Source organism: Megascapheus bottae, chromosome 8 (genome assembly GCF_031878675.1).
Source record: "Megascapheus bottae isolate mThoBot1 chromosome 8, mThoBot2.hap1, whole genome shotgun sequence".
Classification (NCBI taxonomy): Eukaryota; Metazoa; Chordata; class Mammalia; order Rodentia; family Geomyidae; genus Megascapheus; species Megascapheus bottae.
In genome coordinates this window covers 38984284-39010060 of record NC_143516.1, presented here as the reverse complement: position 1 = coordinate 39010060, position 25777 = coordinate 38984284, and the positions used below count along the sequence as shown (strand labels likewise).

At 40.8% G+C, this 25777-nt stretch overlaps 2 protein-coding genes across 6 annotated transcripts in view; one reads left to right on the top strand and one right to left on the bottom strand.

Moving 5' to 3' along the window:
• Armc2 (armadillo repeat containing 2) overlaps window positions 1-15677 on the top strand; it is a 98193-nt gene extending 82516 nt beyond the window's left edge. For both annotated transcript variants that reach the window (XM_090338325.1, XM_090338326.1), the window contains 5 exons: window positions 1482-1604; window positions 1906-2019; window positions 3977-4109; window positions 4440-4600; window positions 14571-15677. In XM_090338325.1, coding sequence (XP_090194451.1) covers window positions 1482-1604; window positions 1906-2019; window positions 3977-4109; window positions 4440-4600; window positions 14571-14728 — 689 coding nt within the window. In that variant the 3' untranslated portion in view covers window positions 14729-15677. The remainder of the gene's footprint in view (window positions 1-1481; window positions 1605-1905; window positions 2020-3976; window positions 4110-4439; window positions 4601-14570) is intronic.
• A 2936-nt stretch (window positions 15678-18613) lies between these two features.
• Window positions 18614-25777, bottom strand: part of Sesn1 (sestrin 1) — a 91233-nt gene continuing 84069 nt past the window's right edge. For all 4 annotated transcript variants that reach the window (XM_090338315.1, XM_090338316.1, XM_090338318.1 and 1 more), the window contains exons 7-10: window positions 24381-24493; window positions 21922-22112; window positions 20560-20704; window positions 18614-19761 (exon numbers count right to left, since the gene is read on the bottom strand). In XM_090338315.1, the coding sequence (XP_090194441.1) occupies window positions 19675-19761; window positions 20560-20704; window positions 21922-22112; window positions 24381-24493 (536 nt within the window). In that variant the 3' untranslated portion in view covers window positions 18614-19674. The remainder of the gene's footprint in view (window positions 19762-20559; window positions 20705-21921; window positions 22113-24380; window positions 24494-25777) is intronic.

Below are 25777 nucleotides of genomic sequence, written 5' to 3'. Positions count from 1 at the left end.
TCTTCAGATGCCAGAATTCCATTTCTGGCTCCCCAAATGTGTGGTCCAAGGAGAGGTGGCGTCCCTCTAAGTGCTGACTCACATTTCTGGGAGAGAGTAATGATTTCTTCCAAGGCAAAGGAAGCAACAAGGCTGGGAGTGTGGCTAGTGGTAGAGTGCTTGCCTGGCATGCGTGAAGCCCTGGGTTCCATTCCTCGGTACCATGTACACAGAAAAAAAAAAAAAGAAAAAAAAAGGACGTGGCTGTGGCTCAAGTGGTTGAGCCTTGAGAAAGCTCAAGGAAAGTGCCCAGGCCCTGAATTCAAGCCCCAGGACTGACAAAAAAAAAAAAAAAAAAAAGCAACAAATCGCTGCGAACTGCTTTAGTTCCAGTGTCATTGATCAGGAAGTGGAGGAAACAGGCTGCAGGCTCTGCTGGCACTGGACATTCTCCTGAAGTACCCTCTCTCCCGCGAGCTGTCATTCTAGACGTTTCATCTATCTACTTAACAATTACTTAACACGCAGTGGGCGCCATGCACTATTTTAAGTCCTTTCTTTGATTATGAACACATGTAAAGTTTATAGCAATTCTTTAGCAAACATTCAGTCATTATTTCTGGTTTACAACCAAGAAAACTGAAGTCCAGGGAGGTTGAATAACTTGAACAGGCCACAATGCCACAAGAGGAAGCACCTGACTTCAGAGTGAGTCAAGGTTCAAATAAGCAGAGATTTATGTGGGGTCCTGTGTCTCTCCTTTTACCTTATCTTTCTCAAGACAGCTGACATCTTGAGTCTCCTACAGTAATTCCTTGCCATGGAAGCCATTATCAAAGCCCATGATCATTTTGGTCTCAATTTTCCATATATCCAGGCTACAAAGAAGACAGTTAGGGCTTTATCTCCTTTTTGGTTCTCCTCATATTTCTGAAGTGAGTTCTGCATCATGTCTCAGTTTCTGAGGATGAGTGGACCACAAGCTGAAGGCCATGTTATGCCTTCTGTGTCTTAACAAATGACTAATATAACACATGACTGAGTCTTCTTTGAGTGTGGTTTATCACAAAGTCTCTTTCCCATAATGAAAAGTAAAAGAAGGCTAACGAGTGACTATTAAATCAGAAAACATAGGAGTTAGACTCCCCGTCATGGCTAATTGGTCTTCCTACTTGTTCCCTGAGGAACTTTGGTTTCATCCAAGAGGTTGTTCTAGAGTTGAAATTCTCTAGGATAACAAAAATGGACCACTAGCATCCAGACCTCGTGGTTCAGGAATGGAGTCACTTAGTGTGAGGTCTCCCCTCACGGGGGAAGCACCTTATATTGGGCACATTTTCCTGCATGCAAACTCCCAGGAAATAAAGTAGCAAACAGTACTCCCATTTCCTTTGCACTGATCTTGCCTGGGGCTGGTTTGTCCCTGAGCCCATGAATGATAGTTAGGGTATCATTAGTTCTTCTGAACTATGTCCCTGACTTCCTGCTCATTGGTGTTCTAGAATACAAGTCGCTCGATGACTGTGAGGAACTGGTGATCAATACAACAGCAACTATCAACAATTTGTCCTTCTACCAAGTGAAGAACTCCATCATCCATGATAAAAAGCTCCATATCGCTGAATGTAAGGCTCGGAGTTCGTGTGGGTCCATGGGGGCTGAAGGTCTTGATTTTATTAACTAACATGCATAACTGGAGATATTTCTATCCTCTGACTTGTGACACAAATATCTGAGAGAGTGCTCTTTCTCTCAAAGAAATTACAATATGGGAAAAAATTAGTTTCTTAGTTATTGCTGAAATTCCTTTCAGTTTGCATTTGATTATCATCTAATTTTAAAATTGTCAGCATTTAATATGAGGCTCGTTTCACTCACTTAAGCATTAACTGGCACTGAATGTCTTTCTCTGCCCACCCAACCTAGTGCTCTTAAAACTTCTTGTAAGCAACAACATGGACGGAATCCTGGAGGCTGTGCGTGTGTTTGGAAATCTCTCCCAGGACCATGACATCTGCAACTTTATTGTGCAGAACAATAGTAAGTTAGTGGCAAATTCATTAGCATACATTTCTTGCTAATAATAACTGGCCCTAGTTTCACCTAAGTAACTACTTTACATTCTATTCTGTGTATGAGAGTTCAGGATCCTGAAACAGACCCAGGCAATGTGCCCTTCCCTCCTGTAAGATTGGTGTGTGTGTGTGTGTGTGTGTGTGTGTGTGTGTGTGTGTGTGTGCATGCGTATTGCATGGAAACAAGTTACCTGCATTCATCATTTCTGCCCATGGGAATGGACTCAAGAGACAGCCCGCCCCCCCTCCTCTGCACACACTAGAATGTCTGTCAGCCTTTACTTGTAATTTCAAGAATTGGAAATGATCTAAGTGTCCAACAGCCTAGATGAAAATAGTGTAATGTATTTTGGTGTATAAATATGTATGCTTGTGTAACAAAATGTTGTAGAGCAATTTAAATAAATTAGACGTTTGTATGTCAACATAGATCAGCCCTAAATGTGCAGTGGGGAGCAAAAAACTAGAGATAGGAGAATAGAGAGAAGGATGCCACTGGTATAAGTTTTTAAACATGCTACTTAACTGTATGCATGTGTGTAAGGATGTTTGTAAATGACAAAACTCCATGTCTGAGACATGGAAGGGGAGGATTGTCAAAGACAGGAAGTATCTGTGAGGTTTTACTGACTTCACTTGACAAATAAGAATTGTATATGTCATGCACAACATGCTGCTTTGAATATAATTTATTTTGTAGATTAGGTGGGCAGCAGGCATCCAAGTGTTTATGTTTTGACATGTTTCACCTCTTTTGTATGGAAGGACTCACGTTGGCCTGGTGCCCGCGGCTCATGCCTATAATCCTAAGCATGTGTGAGGGGGCTACGGTGTGCGCCTGTCAAACCGAGCTACATGGGAAGCTGGGATTGGCAAGATCATGGCACCAGGCCAAACTAGGCAGAAAAGTATGTGAAACAGAAGGGAAATGGATGCAGTGGTATGCGCTTGTGACTTCTACTTTTAGGAAGCCTAAAAGTAGGCAGATCGTGGCTCAGGCAGGCCCCAGGCAGGAGGTGAGACTATCCTAAAAATAGCCAGTGATAAACAGGGTTACAAGTGTGGCTCGGCAGTGCCATGCTAGCCTAGAGTGGGAATTCAAACGATAATGATGAGTATACTTTTAAAATCAATTGCCCTAGTTCCTGACAGAGAGCAGGTAATAAAGATATGAACTGCCTCGGCAGCATGGCTGACATTTTGGAATGTGTTCTTCAGTCTTCTGAATGTTTCTATGTCATGTAGCCTTTACCAAGCTTATTGCCCAACCCAATCAACAGAGCCGAGGCCAGAACAGGACAGCAACCACCCTCAGGTGCAAGTGACTGGGCGGAGCTCGCATCTTTTCCTCTCCCTCAACCCTTTGTTCTCCCATCCCTCTGCTGTGGGGGGCGGGGAGGGGGGAGGAAGCAGACCAAATGGCTCCCCATTGGGTATCCTAGGAGGCAGGGGAAATGACCCCTGGTGCTTTGGTCCAGGTTTCCTCTTATACCTAGCCCAGGGAGACTTCAGGTAAGGCTCCATCCGGAGCTGACACTCTCTCCCCATACACCAGGTTGTCCCCTTAGAGTTGTCCCCAGTTCAAAAGGCCCTTGAGAGCAACTAGAAACAAGGGTGAATATCTTCTGCGTTCCTTCTTTTCCACCTCCAGAATCTCTGTTGCAGCCCTGGAGACCAAACTGCTGGAGTTGGTGATAGTATTGGAACAGAGGATGTGGGAAGCCAAGTCGGGGTACTTAGGAGAGATAGGTGTTAGGACACCCATTGCTGGAAGATGGATAAAGACCTAGGAAGGATGGGTGAAGTCCATCAATGAGGTTTCCAGTGTGGCAAGCCACTCCTTCCCATTTGAAAAATAAGATCCAGCTGAGGCCCTCTCCCCCGGGCTTTGGCTGGTCTGCATTTGTTCTCTGTCCTCCTAGTACACAAGTTCCTCATCGCACTGCTGGATGCAAAGCACCAGGACATCTGCTTTTGTGCCTGTGGTGTTCTTCTAAATCTCACTGTGGACAAAGACAAACGCATCATCCTGAAAGAAGGAGGTGGAATTAAAAAGTAAGTTTAAAGCATGGAGTCCTGCCTCTCCGATTCAGAAGACATAGTTTTTCCTGGGAACTTTGACCCCTTAGTCCATTCAAATTAAGGAGAGGTATTTCAGCATTTGGAAAGTCCTGCTCTAGCACAGAAAAGGAAATTTAGATTTTATTGAACACAAAATAATTCACAAACGCTACTTCTTAGCCACTTGGAAATAGAAAATTATTTTAAATAATTGCTCTATAATATGTCACAGATTATTATATAGAAGGATAACCCACCACCATGCTATACAAATACAAAAGAGTCCAACCACATAATGTTTCAACTTGCCTTTTCTTCACTCAGGTTAGTGGACTGTTTAAGAGATTTTGGTCCTAACGATTGGCAGCTGGCCTGCTTGGTTTGTAAGACGCTCTGGAATTTCAGTGAGAACATCACAAATGCTTCCTCATGTTTTGGAGATGAAGACACCAACACTCTCTTAGCCCTGTTGTCATCATTTTTAGGTAAGAATCCTCATTGTGAACCTGTGAGGGTTTTTTTTTTTTTTTTTTTTTTGCCAATCCTGGGCTTGGGCTCAGTGCTTGAGCACTGTCCTTGGACTTTCTCAAGGATAGCACTCTACCACTTGAGCCTCAGCACTACTTCCAGCTTTTTGCTATGTATGTGGGGTACTGAGGAATTGAACCCAGGTCTTTGTGCATGCTAGGCAAGCACTCTACCACTAGGCCAAACTCCCGGCCCGACCTGTGAGTTCTTATGAAAGTACAAATAGCGAAGTTTGTTCTGTGATCCATTTGGACAAAAACTGGTATATATTAGTATGTCTTTTTTTCTATAAGCAAGAAAGAAAATGTTTAAGATGACTATGATTGGGAATTGTCTGGAAGAGTCTGAATGTTCTTTATTTACAACAGAAACAACAACAATGTCTAACTTAGAAACAAATCCTCCTCCCCTAGTTTTCTTTAGCTGCGTAAATAGAATTCAGCATGAATGTAGACACTGCTATAACTTTGAGAAAATACCGTTAAGTGCTACTGTGTATTAACTCATGTTTTTACATGAATGTATATGATTTAATTAGTGGCTATGGTAATTACCATGTGGGGAAGGGGCTGTGAAACTAGTTCATGTTTCTGTGGGCTCCATATCCTGAATTTGTAGAAACTGAAGGCTTGCAAACTGAAGAGGAATACTTCTCATATTTAAGAGTATTCTCATTTTAGGATAATTTGTTTCCTGCCTGACTTAGATCTAACACCAGTGATTTGGTTAAGAGTGGAGTGTGTGCAATCCTCACGTGAAGAAAAGGTAGTCATCCTAGCATAGGCATTGTGTTGTATTGACAAGGCTGCACAGAAAGGGTCAGTGTGACTTCATAGCCATGGGTTCAAATCCTTTTGGCTTGTGGTTTGGACAAGAGAATTCTTTGCCAGCCTGAATTTCCATCTCGAAAATATGGATATGATGATCCCTGTCCTTCCCTGGGGAGGTAATTGTGAGACTCAAACAAGCAAGCATTCTAAAGACATAATGGAAAACCCAAAGGGCTTGTAGTCAGATAGTTCTGGGTTTACCTCTTTGCCTTTATCTCTTACATATGTTTAGATCTTGGGCTTAGGCTCTCTGGATTTACTTTTCATCAGGGTTGTGAGGATGGTATATAGACCAGGAGTACTGTGACTAGCAAGACCTCAAAAGATGGCTACAGTGCTTTGTAAAGTGTTGTATGAATATATTCCTGAACAGGAACCAAAATTCAGAAGGTGCTAGAAGGAGTCAGAGTTGCTAGGTTGTTGTGAAGTGTGATTTCCCCAGGTACATACAATTTTGTGTGTATTTTAAAAATAGACTAATAATTTTTTTAAAGCATGATTGTAAATGATTGACATCTTGTAGCCCTTTTGTGACCGTTAAGCTTTGTCAGGTTGCAGGAGGAAGCAAAAAGTACCTGCTCAGATTGCTTTTAACTCGGTTCTGGGGTGGAGGGTGAAGGTGGGGGGAGCATGAAAATTAACGTGGAATTAAAACACCTGTTCTAGCCCAGGCCTAGGCATTCAGATTCAGGAGCCCAGCAGAAGGCTTGAGAATCTGTGGTCTGAAAAGTTCCTGAGGTGCCTGATAGGTAGCTGGGACTGGAGGGGCTTAAGAATTTGCAGAGGAGGAGGAAGTCAGGAAACAAGGCATCACCTAAAAGCTCCCAGTGATGTTCTGAGAAGCCCAAGTCCTCAGACACCTCACAAGTTGTCAGCAGCCAGCCCAGGCCCCAGCCCATCCTCCACTGGGATGAAGAGGTTTCTCTCTCTCTAGGCTCCTGTTTGGCCATGGCTTCTGCAGCTTGAGCTTCCTCTTGGGTGCACTGAGTGTTTGTCTTTCTGTATCTCTGTTGTTGACGTGCATTTCTGTTTGAGGAGAAGATGTGATTGGCTCAGTGAGTCACTCTCCTGAGGCATAAAGCTTTTACATGTCTCTGTGAGAGGCTATCTGTGGCTTCCTTTGTTACCTGGCTGAGGCAATCAGCCATAAATAGCAAGGACGGTGGTGCCACACTACACCAGGACCAATCAGAAAAGGCTGTGGGTGGGGCCAGCTTCTCCACTGGGCCAGTATGCCCTGAAGGTATTTCTTTGTAGCTAAGACTCCATTCCCAACTTTCCCTTGTGGCCACCCCATTAAGCTACCCCAGCTTCTGGCCTTCACACATGCCTGTGCCTGTTTCTGTCCTCATAGCTCATCTAGAACTTTCAAAGAACATGGTATGACTACTCATAGGAAACCTATCGTTCTTATCTAGCCATTAATTATGGCCTGTATGCTTTCTCCTGTACTACTGTTTTATAACTTTATTTTCCCACTTAATCTGAGCCAGTATTTAGGGATAGGGTATTGCCTCATATGAACTAGGTACTTGATTAGTGCTATGGATCTGGCTGACAAAGGTACCTTTGATTCCGTATTGTATACTTTCATTTATGGTTTATTTATTTGAGACAAGGTCTTGCCCAAGCTGGCCTCAAACTTTTGATCCTCCTACCTCAGCTTCCTGAGAGTAAGGCTTACAAGCAAGAACCACGGTGCCTACTTGTACTTGCAACAATATGTTTATTCTGTCCTCACAAGATGTTTCTGACATCATTAGCTAAATGTAGGAAAGAGGAGAAACGTCAGTTGAGAAGGCTTAAATGATTTGCCTAGGGTCATAACAAAGTCAGGACTTTTCATGGGAAGATAAACATCTAGTCTGTGCTTTCCTGCTGCTGTTACCTGATATCCCCTGACTCCACCTCAGGGAAGAGTAGATGGTGGATAAAAAATAAAAAATAAGCATAGTGTGATCAGGTAGCCAAGTTACCAACACACAACATGACTGAATTTTCATGCGAACCAAGATGTCTCCCAGTAAAGGTGGTGTATTTCATCAAAGTGTGTTATAGGCAAACACTGAAATTACACAGTGAAACTCCTTTGTACAATTATGCTAAATAAAGGAAGGAGAAGTGGTTTCTTTTTTTTTTTTTTTAAGAACTTTGAGGACTGGGGCTTGTGGTTTGTATCATTTATACTGCTTCTTGGCTTTTCTATCAATAAAAAGACTTCATAAGCCCTATGGTACAGAATCTGGTGCTTCCCAGGCAGCATCTCTACCACTTAAATCAAGTCTCCAACTTGAGTCAACTCTTTTACATAAAGGTGCTTTTTTTTTTTTTTTTTTTTTTTTTTCTGTCCAGGGTTTGTTACCTACGGTTACCCTCAGACCTACCCATAGCCTCTGGTACAGCTGGGATTCCTGGCACACTGCATCTCGTCTTACTGATTGTGATAGAATCTTGCTAACTCTACCTTTTAAATAGCTTGGGTTAAACCTGTAAGCCATCGTACCTGGTTAGCCACTGACCTCTGACAGGGTCACAGCTGGGTATGGACAGTAACAAGTGAAATGGAGACTGTATCATTGCATTTATAAAGTGACATGTTGAGTTGAAACCTCCTTGTTCACCTAGTTAAAGTGTTGAAATTTTTTTTTTTTTTTTTTTGCCAGTCCTGGGCTTGAGCTCAGGGCCTGAGCACTGTCCTTGGACTTTCTCAAGGCTAGATCTCTACCACTTGAGCCTCAGCACCATTTCCGGCTTTTTTCTATGTATGTGGTACCGAGGAATCGAACCTGGGTCTTCATGCATGCTAGGCAAGCACTTTAACCACTAGGCCAAACTCCCGGCCCAAGTTGAAAATTTTTAAATGAAATGCTTACTCATCATTCTTGGAAAAGAAATGACAATGTAGGCAAGAGTATACTTAAATTTCAATTATTTTGCAAAGATAACTCAGAATAAAAATGAAGAATTAGCCAGGATCTTTTGAGAACAGAATAACCTGTGAAATCACATAGGCCCACATTGGAGTATGATAGCTGTTTGGGGAAATAATGGCATAGTATTTGGCATAGTAATACAAGTCACCTAGCTTTTTCTTGCTGACTGACTGTGGGGAGGGGAAGGAAAGCTGTGGCTTTAGCATGATTGAGATGTTGACATTTCTGGGAAGAGGTTACAAAAGAATATGGTCTAGCTGGGCATCAGTGGCTCATGCCTGTAATCCTAACTATTCAGGAGGCTGAAATGTGAGGGTCAGGCAGAGTTGTGGCACAATTGGTAGAGTGCTAGCCCAGAGCAAAATAAGCTCAGGGACCTGACTTCAAGACCAGGATGTGCAAAAAAGAGAAGAGGAAGGGGAAGAGGGCAAGGGGAGAAAGAATATGATCTAAAGGTTCCTGGTATACTGCAGGCAATTCTTCCAAGCTCGTTGTTGTGAGTGGAGTGTTCTGGCATCCTAGTCCGCCACCATGTGCCCCCCCGGAAGCTGGCGACTGGAGATGGGTGTGTGCCATTGAGTGTTTTGAACATAAAGAACACTAGGCTATTGTAGGCGCATGGTAAGGTGTGTGGGAGCTGGCACTCAGGTTCTGAGAGGAGGACCACGGGGCCTGGCAATGACAGCTCCTCTAGCAGTGAGCAGGCCTTGCACAATACACTAGGAGAGCAGGCAGAGCATGAGAAGCTTTTCTGGGTACTGTAGGACACTTGAACTATAATGCTATCGTGCTGTTACAGTCACTGGACATTCAGTGTTCGGAGTCTTTCAATCCTTTCTAATATCTTACCTCAAATCCAGGTTTTTGAAAGTATTCACTGTACACAGAAAGCTTAAGCATGGTTGACCATCTAAGGACTCTTTTTTCAACCTGTGGGCTAGGAAATTAGTTTAGTTAACTATCACCAACATCTTTTAAATATAAAGTAGCAAAGAAAAAAAAGTCTGGCATATATTATATGTAGTAAAGTTTCTTCATGTGAAATATTTGATTAAAAAGTATATGTAAATTTCTAAGGTTGTGTATACACATGGTGAAACATGAAATAAAATGTATTTCTTACTGTGAGTCCCAGTAATTAAATTTGAACATGTACTTCTTACGGTGAGTGCCAGTAATTAAATTTGAACATTATAGATAGAAGTTATAACTGAGTCAGCAGCCTCTGCCACTTTGCAGTACAAGGTCAAACTTTTGATATGCACAGTGTAACCTGGAACATTTTCTATAGTCATTATCTTTACTTGTTTATTTGGTTGTTATCTAGTCTGACCTTTAGCATGAGTGCAGTCTGACTATGGATTAATTTCTGTACAGGCTGGATCTCAAGGAAGGTAACAAAGGTTTAACATCAGATTAAAAACAAAACAACAGTAATAAGCAGAAAATATTCTAAAACCATCAAAATCACTTAAGCCATGGCAACAGAAGGTACTATAATTATAATGTACCTGCTCAAATCCTAAAGTGGTTGGAAAAGAAAGGCATAGACAAGATACCTTTCTTCCTTCCTCCCTCTCTCCCTTTCTCCCTCCCTTCCTCCTTCCCTCCTCCCCCTTCTCCTTTTGCTCCTTTCTTCTCTTTCTTTTTGTGTTGGTCCCGGGCTTGAACTCAGGACCAGGGTACTATCTCTTAACATTTTACTCAAGACTAGCACTCTACTAGAGCCACAGCACCACTTTGGGCTTTTTTTTTCCTGGATAAATGGAGGGAAGAGTCTCACAGACTTGCCTGCTCAGTTGGTCTGGTTCAGGTCTTGATCCTTAGATCTCAGCTTCCAGAGTAGCTAGGATTACAGGTGTGAGCCACCAATGGCTGCTTTAGGAATTCCTTTCTTAAACATTTTCTAGTGCTCAGAAAAGTCTCTAGAGGACTGAACAGGAAGATGATGTAGAAGTCTGCAGTCACTCAGGATCTAGCAGGCTCTTCATATCCAGACGTAGTAACCAACAGAAGAGCTTCAAGGTCATCAAACACTGTATTCCCTTCCCCTCCCCTTCCTCTGGTTATCTTGGAGTGAGTGGGGAGAGCCAGGCTTGTTTACAGAGTCTTGGTGGAGTGGCTTGTGAAGTGTTTAGGCCTGTCTGGAACTTATCTCAGAACTGCAGAGCTGTGGACTCAGTCATGAGAGAAAGGGAGAGGTACACACGGGATTCCACAGTCCCTTATCTCAGATGGTGACCTTAATGCCCAAAGTGTCAAAGTACATAGGGAGCGTCCACAAATAGTCAGGTAGAAGATCTGATGTAAGCATTTCATAATGGGATCCTAATTTTCCCTCTGAAAAAGAAAGCTTGCAAATTGTGTGAGTAGCAACATTTGTGATCATTTTGGTACTACGTGGTTGCCATCTGAGCAATCTACCTCACGTCACAGACCTAGGAAGGAAATGGCAGAGCCAATCTCTTGCCTGGCAAGCAGGTGCCCTTTTCCTGAAGTCTGTTACCTGGGTTGGAAGATAAGGCCCAACATGAACAGGTCAAAATGTGATGCTAAATTGTCACTGAAACTTCAGTGGCCATTCATCTTTCTGCTTGGGTTAGATATGTGTATGGTATTCACACAATTCCTTTGAATTGGCATTAAAAATGAAACTAAAAGTTGAGTGCCCGTGTCTCATGTCTGTAATCCTAGTTACTCAGGAGACTTGAGAGCTGATGATTGTGGTTCAAAGCCATCCTGGGCAGGACAGTTTGTGACTCTTAACTCCAATTAACCACCCAAAAACCAGACACGGAGCTATGGCTCCAAGTGGTAGAAGCTCTGGCCTTGAGCAAAAAAGCTCATGGGCAATAGCTAGGTCTTGAGTTCAAGCCCTATAACAGCTTTTTTTTTTTTTTTGTCGGCTATGAAACTTGAACTCTGACTTGGGCATGGTCCCTGAGCTCTTCAACTCAAGGCTACAGCCCTACCCCTTGGTCTGCACATTGTCCCTGAGCTCTTCAGCTCAAGGCTACCACTCTACCCCTTGAACTTCAACACCACTTCCGGGTTTTCTGGTGGTTAATTGGAGATAAGAGTCTCACAGACTTTAGGGCCCAGGCTGGCTTTGAACTGCCATCCTCAGATCTCAGCCTTCTGAGTAGCTAGGGTTACAGGTGTGAGCCACTGTGCCCAGCTGATCTTTTTATTTATTTATTTTGCCAGTCCTGGGGCTTGAACTCAGGGCCTGAGCACCATCCGTGGGCTGTCTCAAGGCTAGAGCCCAATCATTTGAGCCACAGCACCACTTCTGACTTTTTCTGTGTCTATGGTACCAAGCAATTGACCCCGGGTCTTCATGCATGCTAGGGAAGCACTCTACTACTAGGTCTAACACCTGGCCCCGCATTTTATTTTTATTTATTTATTTTATTAAAGAATTTATTAACATTGATTCTTACATTATATTTCAAATGACATGTTTAACAAACAAGTGTTCAAGAAGGGAGTGTCTATAATGCATTTTATTTTTTATAAACACTTTTCTGCACTATTCATAGCCTTCTTAGAGACTCTAATAATACTTCAAATTCTCAAAGTCTTGCAGTCCTCAGTTGAAGGAAGTATTGAGGTAGAGGGTTGATTATTTTCTATTAGGCAAGTGTTCTACTATATCCCTGTCCTGAAAGGAGGTGGTTGGCATTTCAAAGTAGCAAATTCTGAGAGTTTTAAAAGCCATTGAAATTCCAAATTTCAGTAAATTTTTTTTTTTTTGGTGCTGGTTTTAGGGCTTGAGCTTAGGGCCTCATGCTCTTAGTTTTTCACTCAAAGCTGCTGTTCTACCTCTTGAGCACATCTTCACTTTGAGTTTTTTTACTGATTAATTAGAGACAAAGAGACAAAACTCTCACAGATTTTTCTGCCAAGGTTGGTTTCAAATCCTGATCCTCTGATCTCAGGCTCCAGAATTGCTAGGATTATAGACAGAAGCTGCTAGCGCTGGGCTTGTTTTTATTTTCTACAGTTCTGGGGATCTATAACCCAGGGCTTCCTGTGTTAGGCCAGTGCTCTACCTCTGAGTTACATTCCCACCATTCAGGAAAGTGTCACGTTTAAATTGCCTACTTTCCCCAAATATTTCTTGACTCCTTTTTCTATAAATCATGGAAGTAATTATCTTTTCTACTGTGCATACAAGAAGAAGTAACTTATTAGTCCTTTGTTCTATAAAATTATAATCCAACTTTTGGATGTAAATTTGTGTGCAAATTCAATTGATGATTAAAATAACTCAATCTATTTTTTAAAGAAAATAATTGGCTTCTTAAGAGACTAAAATCTTGTTTTGCTGAATAGTCAGTACATGCCTGAAATTCCAATATTTGAGAAGAAATATTTGAGGCTATCTTGGACTATTGCTTAGCAAACTCCTGTCTCAAAAAAATACAACCCAAACAAGCAATCTTGTTTTAAAGTATTTATAAAGAGCAAAATAACTTTTTTTTTTTTTTGCCAGTCATGAGGCTTGAACTCAGGGCCTGGGGACTGTCCTTCGGCTTTTCTCAAGACTAGCACTCTAACCCTGAGTCACAGCACCACTTCCGGCCTTTTCTGTTTATGTGGTTCCAAGGAATCAAACCCAGGACTTCGTGCATGCTAGGCAAGCACTCTGCTATGAGGCCACACTCCCAGCCCCAAGAACTTCTTTAATAAAGTCTTTTTTTCCAAGTGCTAGTGGTTCATGTCTGTAATCTCAGGTAGCTGAGATATGGAGAATCATGATTTGAAGCCATCCCAGGCAGAAAAGTCCTCAAAACTTCATCTCTCTAATAATTGAGCAAAACTAGGGCTGGATGCATGGCTCAAGTGGTAGAGTGCCTGCTAAGGAGTTAGCAAGCCTACCAGGTGTGAGGCCCTGAGTTCAATAAATGTTATTGAAAAAAAAAAAAGCATCAAAAACAGTTTAAATCCAGTCTAGTTGCTCAAGCTTGTAATACATCTTGGTTACTTGGCAAGTAGATTGCAGTTCAAAGCCAGCCTAGGCAAAAAAGTTTGAGAGACCCCATCTCATCTAGTGATTGTGTGTAGTAGTGTACAACTATTATCCCATCCCAACTACTGGGAAAGCACAGTGGCTGTGTATGTGCCTCTTGTCCTAGCAACATGGAAAAGCAAGCACAAATAGGAGGACTGAAGTCCTGACATAAAGCAAAACCTTAGTTCAAAAATAATCCATGGAAAAAGGAGTTAGAGGAGGTATGGCTTAAGTGGTAGAGTTCCTGCCTCGAAAGTGTGAAGTCTTGTGTTCAATCCCCAGAACTTCTAAAAAGAAAAGAAAGTCTTTTTAATGTTTTATTTTTACAGTATCTGGTTATTCCCTACTCAGAAGGCTGAAGTGGGAGGATTTTTGAGCTCAGGAATTCAAGACCAGTCTGGGTAACATTGTGTAACATTGTAAACACCCTGTCCCAATAGCCAGAAAAAAGGAAATGGGGGGGGTAGAGTGAAGTTTTTTCTTTTTTAGCTGTGCACCAGTGGTTCACACCAGCAATCCTAGCTACTCAGGAGGCTGAGACCTGAGGATCACGACTTGAAGCCAGCCTGGGAAGGAAACTTGGAGAGACTTCCCAATTAGCCACCAAAATATTGGAAATGGAACTGTGCCTCAAGTGGTTTAGTGCTATCCTTGAGCAAAAAACGTGGGTACATTACCAAGGCTCTTGAGTTGAAGCCTGAGGACCAGTACCTACACGTTCATAGGTCCACACACTCACACACTCTACCACCTAAAAACCTTTCTTCTTTTTTTTTTTTTGGCCTGTCCTGGGGCTTGAACTCTGGGCTGGGGCTTTGTCCCTGAGGTTTTGTGCTGAAGGGCAGCATTCCACTAATTTAGCCACAGCTCCATGTCCCGTTTTGTTTGTTAGTTTAGTGGAGTAAAAGTCTTATAGACTTTCCTGCCTGAGCTGGCTTTGAACCTCTATCCTCAGGTTTCAGCTTCCTGAGTAGCTAGGATTATAGGCATGAACCACTGGCCCCTGGCCCCCAAGAACCTTACAATTCCAAATCCTTTCTGAATCTTGTGGTATTGAATTCATGATGAGTTTAACACATCATCAAGATGTAAACTACTCAGTAGGATTCCATTTCTAAATGCTTTAATTTAAATTTTTCTGATGCAGATGAAGAACTAGCACTGGATGGCAGTTCTGACCAAGACCTAAAAAACTATCACAAAATCCACTGGGAAACCGAATTCAAACCTGTGGCAAAGCAGCTTCTAAACCGAATTCAGAGTCACCACACCTTCCTGGAGCCTCTGCCAATTCCTTCCTTTTAACATGATGCAAGTCCACAGCAGAGCAGGAAGTCAGGTCTTCTTGGTCCTTAAGAAGTGGTAACAAACATGAACATTTTTTTTCAGTATTAACAAATATTGAAAGTTTTTTAAAGTACTAATTTTAGTGAGTAACCTAAATATTTTAAAAGAAATAAGCATTTCTTCTTTTTAGGTATTATGGAAAAATAAATCCATGTTGTATTTTCTGCTATGAGAAGTATAAGATGAAAATATATGTATTTTTAAGTTAAAGACTTTTATTCTCTATTAAATTAGTGCTAGTCTTAAAATCCTGATTTTATAAGTCTTAGAATCCCAATTTAAAAAGTTTTAGAATTTAAGCATGTATCGGAGTATTAGTTATACCAAGTATTCAATGAAGACTTAGATTTTATCCAAAGAAAGAATGGCAGGAGTTGCTATAAATGCATAACTATTTTAACATCTGTACTAACTCCTAGTACATCTACAAATAAGATTTCTGACTAGATACCAGTATTTTTCTGGTCCTATGTTGGAAAAAAAAATACGCTGAAAAACTCTCTGCTTTGGACCAGCTATCTTTATTTAGTAAGTATAACAGATGAAAGGAGTATTTTACTTTTATTTGCATTTTAAATAAAATAACAGGAGTCTATAGTCCTTTTAATTATAACTCTGTGTCTATCAGAAATGACATCAGAAGAGTTTAACCTTGGGTTTATAGCAAACCCCCTGCTAGCTATGTAGGCCTTAGGAAAATAACTAATTTCTGGACTTTGCACTTCAAAATGACAGTAATATCTATTTCATTACAGTGTAGTTTAGAGCAAATATTAAATACTTAGGGTGTCCAGTATATGATTTGTAATAGGTACTTAGTACATAATAACATTATGATGGCAGTTAGCTTGCCATTTTGTGTAGGATACGTTTCCCTTCAAATAAAGGACTTACAAAGACAAAGAAACTGAGATTACCATTTTTATGCTATCCTAGTCCAATAAAGATTTAGAAATAGAAGCAAGTTTAGTGCTCTGCTTGGAAAAAGGCTGTTAATAACAGCTCATCTCTCACCTTAAAAATAACCATGGGGTGAAGGTAGTTCTCCCAGGGCGGGTGGGCTGTGGAAGTCCATTAGAGTAACCTACATTTCCACAACAGATAAGACTTGACACTGGTGCATCATCTGGGACTCAAGGTTCTGCCAAATCCATATGGACACTGACTTTATTGTATTCTATAAACCATAAGTACATGTGAGTGGGTTCAGTCTAAAATGAAATAGCCTCTGGAGGAGCTAATCTCTCCCACATATATAAGAATATAAGTAGGGGCCAGGAGTTTGGCCTAGTGGTTAAAGTGCTTGCCTAGCATGCATGAAGACCCGGGTTCGATTCCTCGGTACCACATACATAGAAAAAAGTCGGAAGTGGTGCTGAGGCTCAAGTGGTAGAGCTCTAGCCTTGAGAAAATCCAAGGACAGTGCTCAGGCCCTGAGCTCAAGCCCAGGACTGGCAAAAAAAATATATATATATATATATTTTTTATTTTATTTTATCCACAGAAAACTCTATATTCTACTTTCACTGAGGGAAATAAAATAATCGAAGTCTTCCCCATCTAAAGCACCCTCTTCCCTCAGTATTTGTAACAAACTCTTTGTAGAATGCAATATACCTCTTCTCCAATACCAGCCCTTTCCCTTTAGATTCATGCAAGCTGCATCATTTGCTTGATGCATAGTTCAATAGTGTTAAGTAACGCACATTGTTCTGCAATAGATCGACAGAATTTTTTTATGTAAACTCTATATTCATTAAACAATAACTCGTGTGCTTCTTGCTAGCCTGGTAGCCATCATTCTATGTTCTAGTTCTATGAATTTGATTACTTTAGATCTCACAAGTGGAACCACATAGTATTTGTCCTTCTGTAACTAGCATATTTCACTTAGCCTAATGTCTTCAAAGTTCATCCATGTTATAGCCTGTGACAGGATTTGTCTTTAAAGGTTATCTATCTCCATTCTTTCCAGTCACTTTCTCCCTCTTTCCCTCCCCCTTGCTCTCACATCATATTTTGTTGATCTCTTGGTAGACATTTGAGTTGTGTCACTATAGCTATTGTGAATAACGCTGCATGAATATGGGTATCAGACTATTTCCTTGATATCCTTCTTTCTCTTGTATATATACTTGAGCAGTGCTTAGTTTGGGCTGTAATGACAAATATATGACACTTTGGGGTGAATTAGCAACAGAAGTTTATTCCTTATAGTTCTGGAGGCTATAAAGTCTAAGATCAAGGTATTGACTAATTCAATTCCTGGGAAGGACCTCTTAGTTAGCAGAAGTGCCTTTCTGCTGAGTGCTCACAAGGTGCAGGGAAAACCAGGGAGAGAATGAATGAATATGAGACAGACTCTCTGAGGGTACTAATCCCATTCATGAGAGCTTTGCCCTAATGGCCTAATTATCTCCTAGACACTTCATTAGTGCTTTGACATGGTAATTTTAAGGAGAAACATTCAGCTCATAGAAAGTGAAATGCTGGAAAAAAAAAAAAAGAAAAAAAGTGAAATGCTGGATCATAGAGCTTTTAATTGAAAAACTAAACAAAAACCCATACCAAGCTAGGTACCGGTGGCTTACTCACACCTGTATTCCTAGCTGCTCAGGAGGCTGAGATCTGAGGCTCATGGTTCAAAGCTAGTCTGGGCAGGAACGTCTGTGACACTCTTACCTCCAATAAACTCGGAAAAAGTTAGAAATGGTGCTATGGCTTAAGTGGTAGAGCACTAATGAACAAAAGCAACTCAAGGACAGAACCCAAGCCTAGAGTTTAACCCCGGGATGGGGGGGGGGTAGGGAAACACCAACCCCCCCCAAAAAAAACTCACAACAACAAAAAACCTTCCTAGGTGCTGGTGTCATGGTAGCAATGCTACTATGTAAGTTTCTCTAGTCTTTTGCAGCATTTATTTTAATCATAGCTATCTAGAGGGTATGAGGTAACACCTCATTGTGGCATTGATTTGAATTTCTTAGTCATGTTGAATTCTCTTATTTCATGTTTTTTTTGTTTGCTTGTTTGCTGGCCATTTGTATATCATTTTCAGAGCCAGGAGTAGGCAAATGCTTTGCACATGGGGTTATTTCATGGTTGGTCATTTGTAAATTTTTTTTTTTGCCAGTCCTGGGCTTGAGCTCAGGGCCTGAGCACTGTCCTTGGACTTTCTCAAGGCTAGAGCTCTACCACTTGAGCCTCAGCACCACTTCCAGCTTTTTTCTATGTATGTGGTACCAGGGAATTGAACCTGGGTCTTCATGCATACTAGGCAAGCACTCTACCACTAGGCCAAACTCGTGGCCTGGATACCATTTTTTTTTCCTGTAAAAAAATGCCATGGAAGCCAGGCGTGATGGCTCACACTTATAATCCTAGCTACTCAGGAGGCTGAGATCTGAGGATTGAGGTTCAAAGGCAGCTCGGGCATGAAAGTCTGAGAGACTCTTATCTCCAATTAACCACCAGAAAACTGGAAGTGGCACTGTGGCTCAAGGGGTAGGGAGGTAGCCTTGAGCTAAAGCTCAGGGACAATGCCCAGACCCAGAGTTCAAGTCCCACAACTGACCAAAAAATATGCCATTGAAGTTTTCATAGGTATAGGACTACATCAGTCACTTTCAAATTACAAATGGTCTCGTAAGACCCTAAAGAGGGGCAACTCTTCCTACCTCCAAAATGTTCTCAGGACTTTTGCCCCTTAATGTAATCAGACAAGAGTGCTATTAAGGTGAATCTAGTTGGCTTTAATGAAAGTAAACAGAAACCAAGAATTGTTACTAATTGTTACTAATTACGATGCTAAGACTGACCAAGAAATCAAGACAACAACTAAAATTGGAGAAAATTATTCTTTATTGAAAAATACCAATAATACTGACAGACTTCAAAAGCAAATTCACGCTTCCAGAATACAAAGTACTTAATACACTTTTTTCAAACCTGTTTGTATTTCAAAGTTAGCAGTTCTGTAAATCAAATGTGATAACCTGACTAAAAATATTTTCCAGCTTTTATTATTTAAGGAGCTGCACATCCTTTAAAATAAGGGCCATGAGGTGGATAGGAGCACAGGGATAGATAGCCCCTGGGACTGCACAGCAGTCTACAGTGACATGCCCACAAACAGCTGCTCCAATGTCAGAGAATCTTGTGAAACAGCTTATCAAAACACAGCCAGTTTTTCTACAATTCACACAATTTCATTTAAGATTGCTTTTTGAAGAAAATCTTTAACAATGCCTCTGTAATTGAGTATCATCCAATAACTCAGAATTTAAAAACTACAATGAAAGAAATGATCTGTTACCTCAAAACAGTCTTAGCTCTAATAATTCTATGTTTTTTTAGATGCATTCCTTCCTCCCCGTGTATGCAAGTTTAATTGGAAACCACACAAATTCTGTCGGTAGGCTCAGATAGTAGCAGTATTCACTTGAGTCACTACTGTCTTAACTGTAACAGCCATCATTTCATTCCACCAGCTAGGATAGCAGCACCAAGTTCTTCTAAAATTCGTTATGTGTAAATCTTAGTCATTATCCAAGTCCCATTCTCTGCATGCTCCAATTCTTGTTATCTTATTCAACATAAAAGCAACAGGATTTGGAGAATTACTAGTTGCTGTATTAAAACAATTATACAGCATCTTGTACTGTCAAGAAGCAAAATACTGTGAACAGCAGCCTTTCTTCATGGCTCTAAACCTTAAGCTGCCAAGCACTTACTGTTTGTGCTAGCAGTGGCATTTTCCACAGTAGAATAGCAGAAACTAAAGGAATCATGGCACAATGGATTCTGAATTCTTTTATCTACCATTGGTCCTGGGGCTTGGTACCCTCCCCTTGTAGACTATATTTGCTGAGCATTCCAGAATCATCTTTAATGGAGGAGAGGCATCAGGTCATATAGCGGGTAATGGCTCTCAGAGCATAAAGGAGTTCTGCTTGCATCCTAGCTTCTATAAGAAGCAGATTAACATGAACCTGAATATAAAACACAACATCATGAAAGGGAAGGTTAGAGACATTCATAAGCCAAGCTTTTCCAATCATTTAGCAAATGTCACAAACAACCGGCTCCTGGGATATCAGGGGTGAATGGCTATAGGACTTTTTTTGGATGTTCCAATTCCTTATATAAAATGGACAGTATCTGTGGTACACCGTCATGGACGTTGCAATTCATCTCTACTTTATTTATAATGCCATGCAAATATAGTGAACAAGGACAACAAAAGTTTACATAGTCCGTGCAGATGTGTTTTCTGACTATCTGATTCATGTTTATGTGAATCAAATATGTAATAACACATTTTCTATGTGGCACCAAGTAACTTTAGAAGTCTGGGTTTGCTGAACCGAATATTAATTTCTATTTGGACAGATGTTTTGGCCTTCCATCATATCTTCTTAGCTATGTGTTACACTTCCAAAAAAATCTAGATACGGATTTAGTAAAGCTATAGTACCCCTTGCCAAATTCTCATTAATTTTTATAAGAATGCTTCAAAGGGAACAGACTTTTCTGCCTGTACACTACAACTGAAAAGAGCTCCTGCCAAACAGTCTTCTTTCTCCTACGTGGTGACAGACAGCTATGCCAGAACTTCACCCAACTTCCTGCCTTTATTCTTTCACTCTGTCAATATGAGGTTCCCTCCCTTCTAAGGAGTACTTGAGACAACTGTCCTGGAATGTTCTTTGGTTTGAGAGCTGCTAAGTTAGGTGAAGGAAAAAGAGAAGTATTGCTGCACTAGAGAGTAAATCACAGTAGGCACATACCTTCTCAGAGTGCTTGAACTGCCTCCAGAAGCTATCATACATTCTTTTGGTAACCTTTTCAGGAGTGCAAACAACTGTTTTGATATAAACTTTAAAGCTACGATCCAATAACTGGTTAATTTCACCATAGTCATAGTCATCATATCTGTTAAAAGACATAGTTGAGAATGAACATTTCCAGTGCATAATCTGCTCTTATTTTTACAATAGTATCCAGTAGTAGTATTTGCTTTATTCCTTTTATCTCTGTGAATATGCAGTTGATCCCCCTAATTGACATATGGGGGTAGTAGGTGAACATAAAGGTAAACTTTGGGAGAGGAACAGAAAATGGTCTAGTGCTCAAGAAAATAAGTGCTGAAAAAAATGACAATATTCACATAATAACACGAGGCATCAAGCAAGAGTGTATATTTATGGTCATGAGCAGGCAACCATACTGTAAGGAACTAAATCTGAAAAACCAATGAGGAAGTTAAGAAATTCAGAAATTGCATGTATTATTGGCACTATTATATGCCATAAAACTGTAAAAAGGAGTTTCTGGGGTCATAGAAGAAAAACAGCAGGAAGGTGGGTGAAGCAGAGGGCTGGATTATATATAATATACATGGTCTCACAAGTACCTCTACTAAGTCAAAGGCCATAGATTACAGATCACACATACAGGCATTGCTTACTGAATTTCCAGAAGAAAAGTGTTCTTGGCAAAGTGGGCACTACAATTATCTAAGAGGCTAAAACCTCAACAGTTTGTTACAGATTAGGAGAAATTTATCTAAAAACTACTCAGATATGCCTTAAAGGCCTGTGTAGTTTAGAGTAAATTAAAGAGGACTTGCAGGTTTTGACCAGAGTCATAGATCAAACTAAGGCATAAGTGAAAGCTGGTATTACAGCTAAAATAACCAGAAAACAACAGAACATGGAGTTTGTATACACATGTGAGAAGGTAGTGTATGCTGACTGCATTTTCTGTATAACACTATGTTGCTGAAAACCTAACAGGGCATAAGCTTTCCATTAGTTGAAGTATTATGGGTTTGGGACTCTTCAGAGGGTCTTGAGAATAGCCACATGGACATGCGGTACAAGATTACAGAGATAAGACCTAGATGTTTGGTGACAAACTGCTTCCTCTCATTTGTGCTCTGGGAGGTATCTGTCACTTCCTTTCCCTTCTAGTCACTCTAGATAGAACAGAGAAAGAAAACTGAAGCTGCAGTAAAGTAGCTCTGTGAAGCACAGGAAACATAAAAATAAGTTCCTGGGGGAAAGGATGGTTATGAGTATATATCTGTATATGGGTATATTCCAAGTAACTGAGTAATTTAGGTCTTTAAGCATAAAAAACAGACTAACCGTATTCCAAACATGCAGTGAATATAGTTCCAAATAGCCCGTCTAAGCATTGAGGTATCAACATCTTTGTGCATTGCCATTGTATTATAAGTAAGATTGTAAGCAATGTGAAATTTTTCATCAATCAACTGTCCCACATCTGGATAAAGTCGATTTACCAAAGAATAGCCATGGTCTTCCCAGCAATAGTCCTAAAAATAGAAGTAGAACAAATGGAAATAATTAAAATGTGGACAAATAGTTCTACATGCACAGCTCTGCAGGACTGTGAGTTCACTGGCAGGTGCAGCCCACTGTCTTCCATTCCCTAGGAATCTGAGTTCCAATTTGATGTTTTCCATTTCCAAGCTGCAATATGTAAAAGGTATATTTTCTAACCTAACGAGTTTAGAACCAATAAAGGGGGCTAGGAATGTGGCTCAGTGGCAGAGTGCTTCTCTAGCATGCATGAAGCCCCAGATTTGATTTCTCAGTAGTACATAGAAAGAAAGGAAGAAAGGAAGGAAAAAAAGCTAGAAGTGGTGCTGTGGCTCAAGTGGTAGAGTGCTAGCTTTCAGGAAAAAAGAAGAAAGAAAAAGAAAAAAAGCTCTGGACAGTGTCCAGGCCCTAAGTTGAAGCCCCAGGACTGGCAAAAAAAATAAAAAAAAGCCAATAATGGTAGTCTTTTCCTTTTACATTCAGGCCACTGATTTTTAGCTTTCCCAAATCTTTCCATTCAGACTCTATAGAGGTGACCCAGTTTGAGATTCCTCTCATTTTCCCCCACTGAAGCCAATCAAATGGTCCTCAAATGTGCATTCCTAAACCAGGCACCAGGTTGTGCTTACCATCTCAGCAATGGGGGGGGGGGGGGAGGCGGGGAAGGAAGGAGAGCAACATGTTTCAAAATGTCAACAATAAAAAGTGAGTTTCTAATTCAGTATACTCATTACTCATTCTTTCTCCAAGCCTCAAATACCTTTCAGCCTTATTAACCAGAACCCTAATTCATTTTCCCATAGAAAGTCTCTTTACCTCCCTTCCACTTCAAACAAAATCTAATAAGCTTCTTCTACCATGCTATTTCCCTGTTTACTTTTCCTAAAGCATCTCTCTGGTCAAAACTTACAACCCACCGGCCGCGGTGGCTCATGCCACAAAACCTAGCTACTCAGGAGGCTGAGATCTGAAGATTGTGGTTCAAAGCTAACCCCGATACTAAAAAGTCCGTGAGACTCTTACCTCCAATTAACCACTAGAAAACCAGAAGTGGTGCAGTGGCTCAAGGGATAGGGCAGTAGCCTTGAGCTTTAGAGCTCAGGGACAACACCCAGGCCCAGAGTCCAAGTCCCATGACCGACAAAAAACAAACAAAAAACTTGCAACCCTTATTCAAACTGTTTTGACATTTAGGGCACATCTAATTTTAAATTGCTTTCCTACTAACACAGAAGTAGTTACTCTTGCTTAAAACTCTAAACAGTCCAGTCTCTAGGATTCCTTCTTTCCTTCCTCCATCCCTCTATTCCTCCCCTCATTCTACCTAAACCAAAAGCCTAACTATTTCCTACAACCCTCTGCTTATTCCCTCCTTTACCTTTTGGCAGTGCTGAGGACCAACCCAGAGCCTTGAATAGTCTAAGCAAGTCATCTACTGCTGAGCTATAACCCACCTGCCCTTGGTTTTGGCCATCCAAATCCTTTAAATCCTAACTCCCTTCATAAAAAAAATCCCCTTGATTTCTAATCTATTATATTTCATAAGTTTAATTCTTATGATTAAAAAATTCCCTTTAAACAGCATATTAGTTTTTTTTGGACAAAGAGACAAAAGCCTATAGTTTAATGATTTTCAACATTCTGGTAAAACAGTTATTACTTAACACTTGCCCTAACCAGAGGAAGCTGGGAGTATCAATCTGAATTAAACACCTAATCAAAATAGTAAGCAAGCCAGGCATGGTGGCTAACGCCTGTAATCCTAGCTACTCAGGAGTCTGAGATCTGAGGATCAAAGTCCAAAGCCAGCCCGGGCACAAGAGGACCTGAGAGTCTTACCTCCAATTAACCTCTAGAAAACAGGAAGTGGGGCTTGGCTCAAAGGGTAGGGCAGTTGTCTTGAGCTGAAGAGCTCAGGGACAGTGCCCAGGCCAAGTTCAAGCCCCATGACCCCCACCCCACAAAAAAGGCAATAAATTGAAAACATTGAATTAAAAGAAGTCTTTAAATAAAATTAGAGGCCATAGCTCTAGTTCTGCTTCTTAGATACTGCTTATAAAAACAATTCTCAAATCTGGTGGCTTTTGCTCAAGTTTGAGGCTTTTTGGGGGGGTCGGTCATGGGACTTGAACTCTAGCTCTGAACTGCAATCCCCAGATCTCAGCCTCCTGAGTTGCTAGGATGAAAGGTGTGAGCCACTGTGCCCAGCTAAGTTTGAGGCTTTTCTATAATTATGTGCATATAATTAGTACAATTTTTACCTGGACACGAAATGTTGGAACATGCATTCCATGTCTTGAGAAGTCCTTATAGCCGTAACTCGTATCTTCAAAGTGACGAGACACATCTCTTGTTGTTGTAACTTCTTCATCATCTGAAACAATTTTTTTTAAAAAGCCATTGAAATCTTTTAAGAGTTTAAGATTCATTTTACTCATATCATATAAAAATGAGATAATCTGTTCTTTGACAAAGTACTATCAACAAAACAAGAGAAAGTGTGTGTGTGGGGGGGGATGGAGGCTTTTAAAACATTGTAAAGCAGTAGCTTATCAGTAAATAGGAAGTAGTAAAATAGCATTTTTTTTTTTGCAAGTGCTCAGGGCCTGAGCACTGTCCTTGGGTTTTCTCAAGGCTAGAACTCTACCACTTGAGCCTCAGCACCACTTCTGGCTCTTTTCTGTGTATGTGGTACCAAGGAATCAAACCCGGGTCTTTATGCATGCTAGGCAAGCACTCTACCACTAGGCCAGACTCCCGGCCTAAAATAGCATTTTTTGGTTATAAACATTCATGTTGTGTGTGGCAGCTCACACTTGTAGTAATACTAGCTACTCAGAGGAAGAAATTGGGACTTTAGTAGCTTGAGGCCAGCCTAGGCAAAAAGTGTGCCTGACTATCTGAATCAAAAAGTCAGGCATGGTAGTGTACCCTTTCATCTCAGCTATGTGGGAGTCAAAGATAGGAGACTGGCCTTGAACAAAAAGTGACAGACTGAAAAGTAACCCAAAGCAAAAAAGGGCTGGAGATATGTCTCAAGTTGTAGAGTACTTGTTTGGCAAGCACAAGGTCCTTAGTTCAAACCCAACTACTGCAGAATGAATAAAGTATTCATAGCTGATTATTTTATGCTTTTCATTTCCTCTTCCATAGTCTCTCCTTTTTGTGTCTTCACCCTAATTTATTGGTTTTATTAAAGTTTTCAAAAGTGTTTGTTCAAAGTATGAACAGCAACTTGGTTAAAGAAACAAGTCAAGAAGAGACAGTTTTGAAAAAGAAGCTTTCTTTTCTCCCTCACCTCTTCTGTCAGTTGTGTGGGCACCTGGGCACTGTCCCTGAGCTCTTCAGCTCAAGGCTACCACCCTACCTTGTGAGCCAAGCACCACTTCTTATTTTCTAGAGGTTAATTGGAGATGAGTCTCATTGACTTTTGTGCCTGGTTGGCTTTGGACCGGGATCTTCAGATTTCAGCCTCCTGAGTAGCTAGGGTGACAGGCTGACCACTGGTACCTAGTTCTCAGCTTTTTTTTTTTTTTTTTTTTTTTTTTTACTAGCACCAACTGGTGGTAGTAGCTGGTGCAAGACAACTCATCCATAAATGCATACATGCAGTTCCATCACACTCACCTGACTTGAACAATCTTTACAATGATAATAA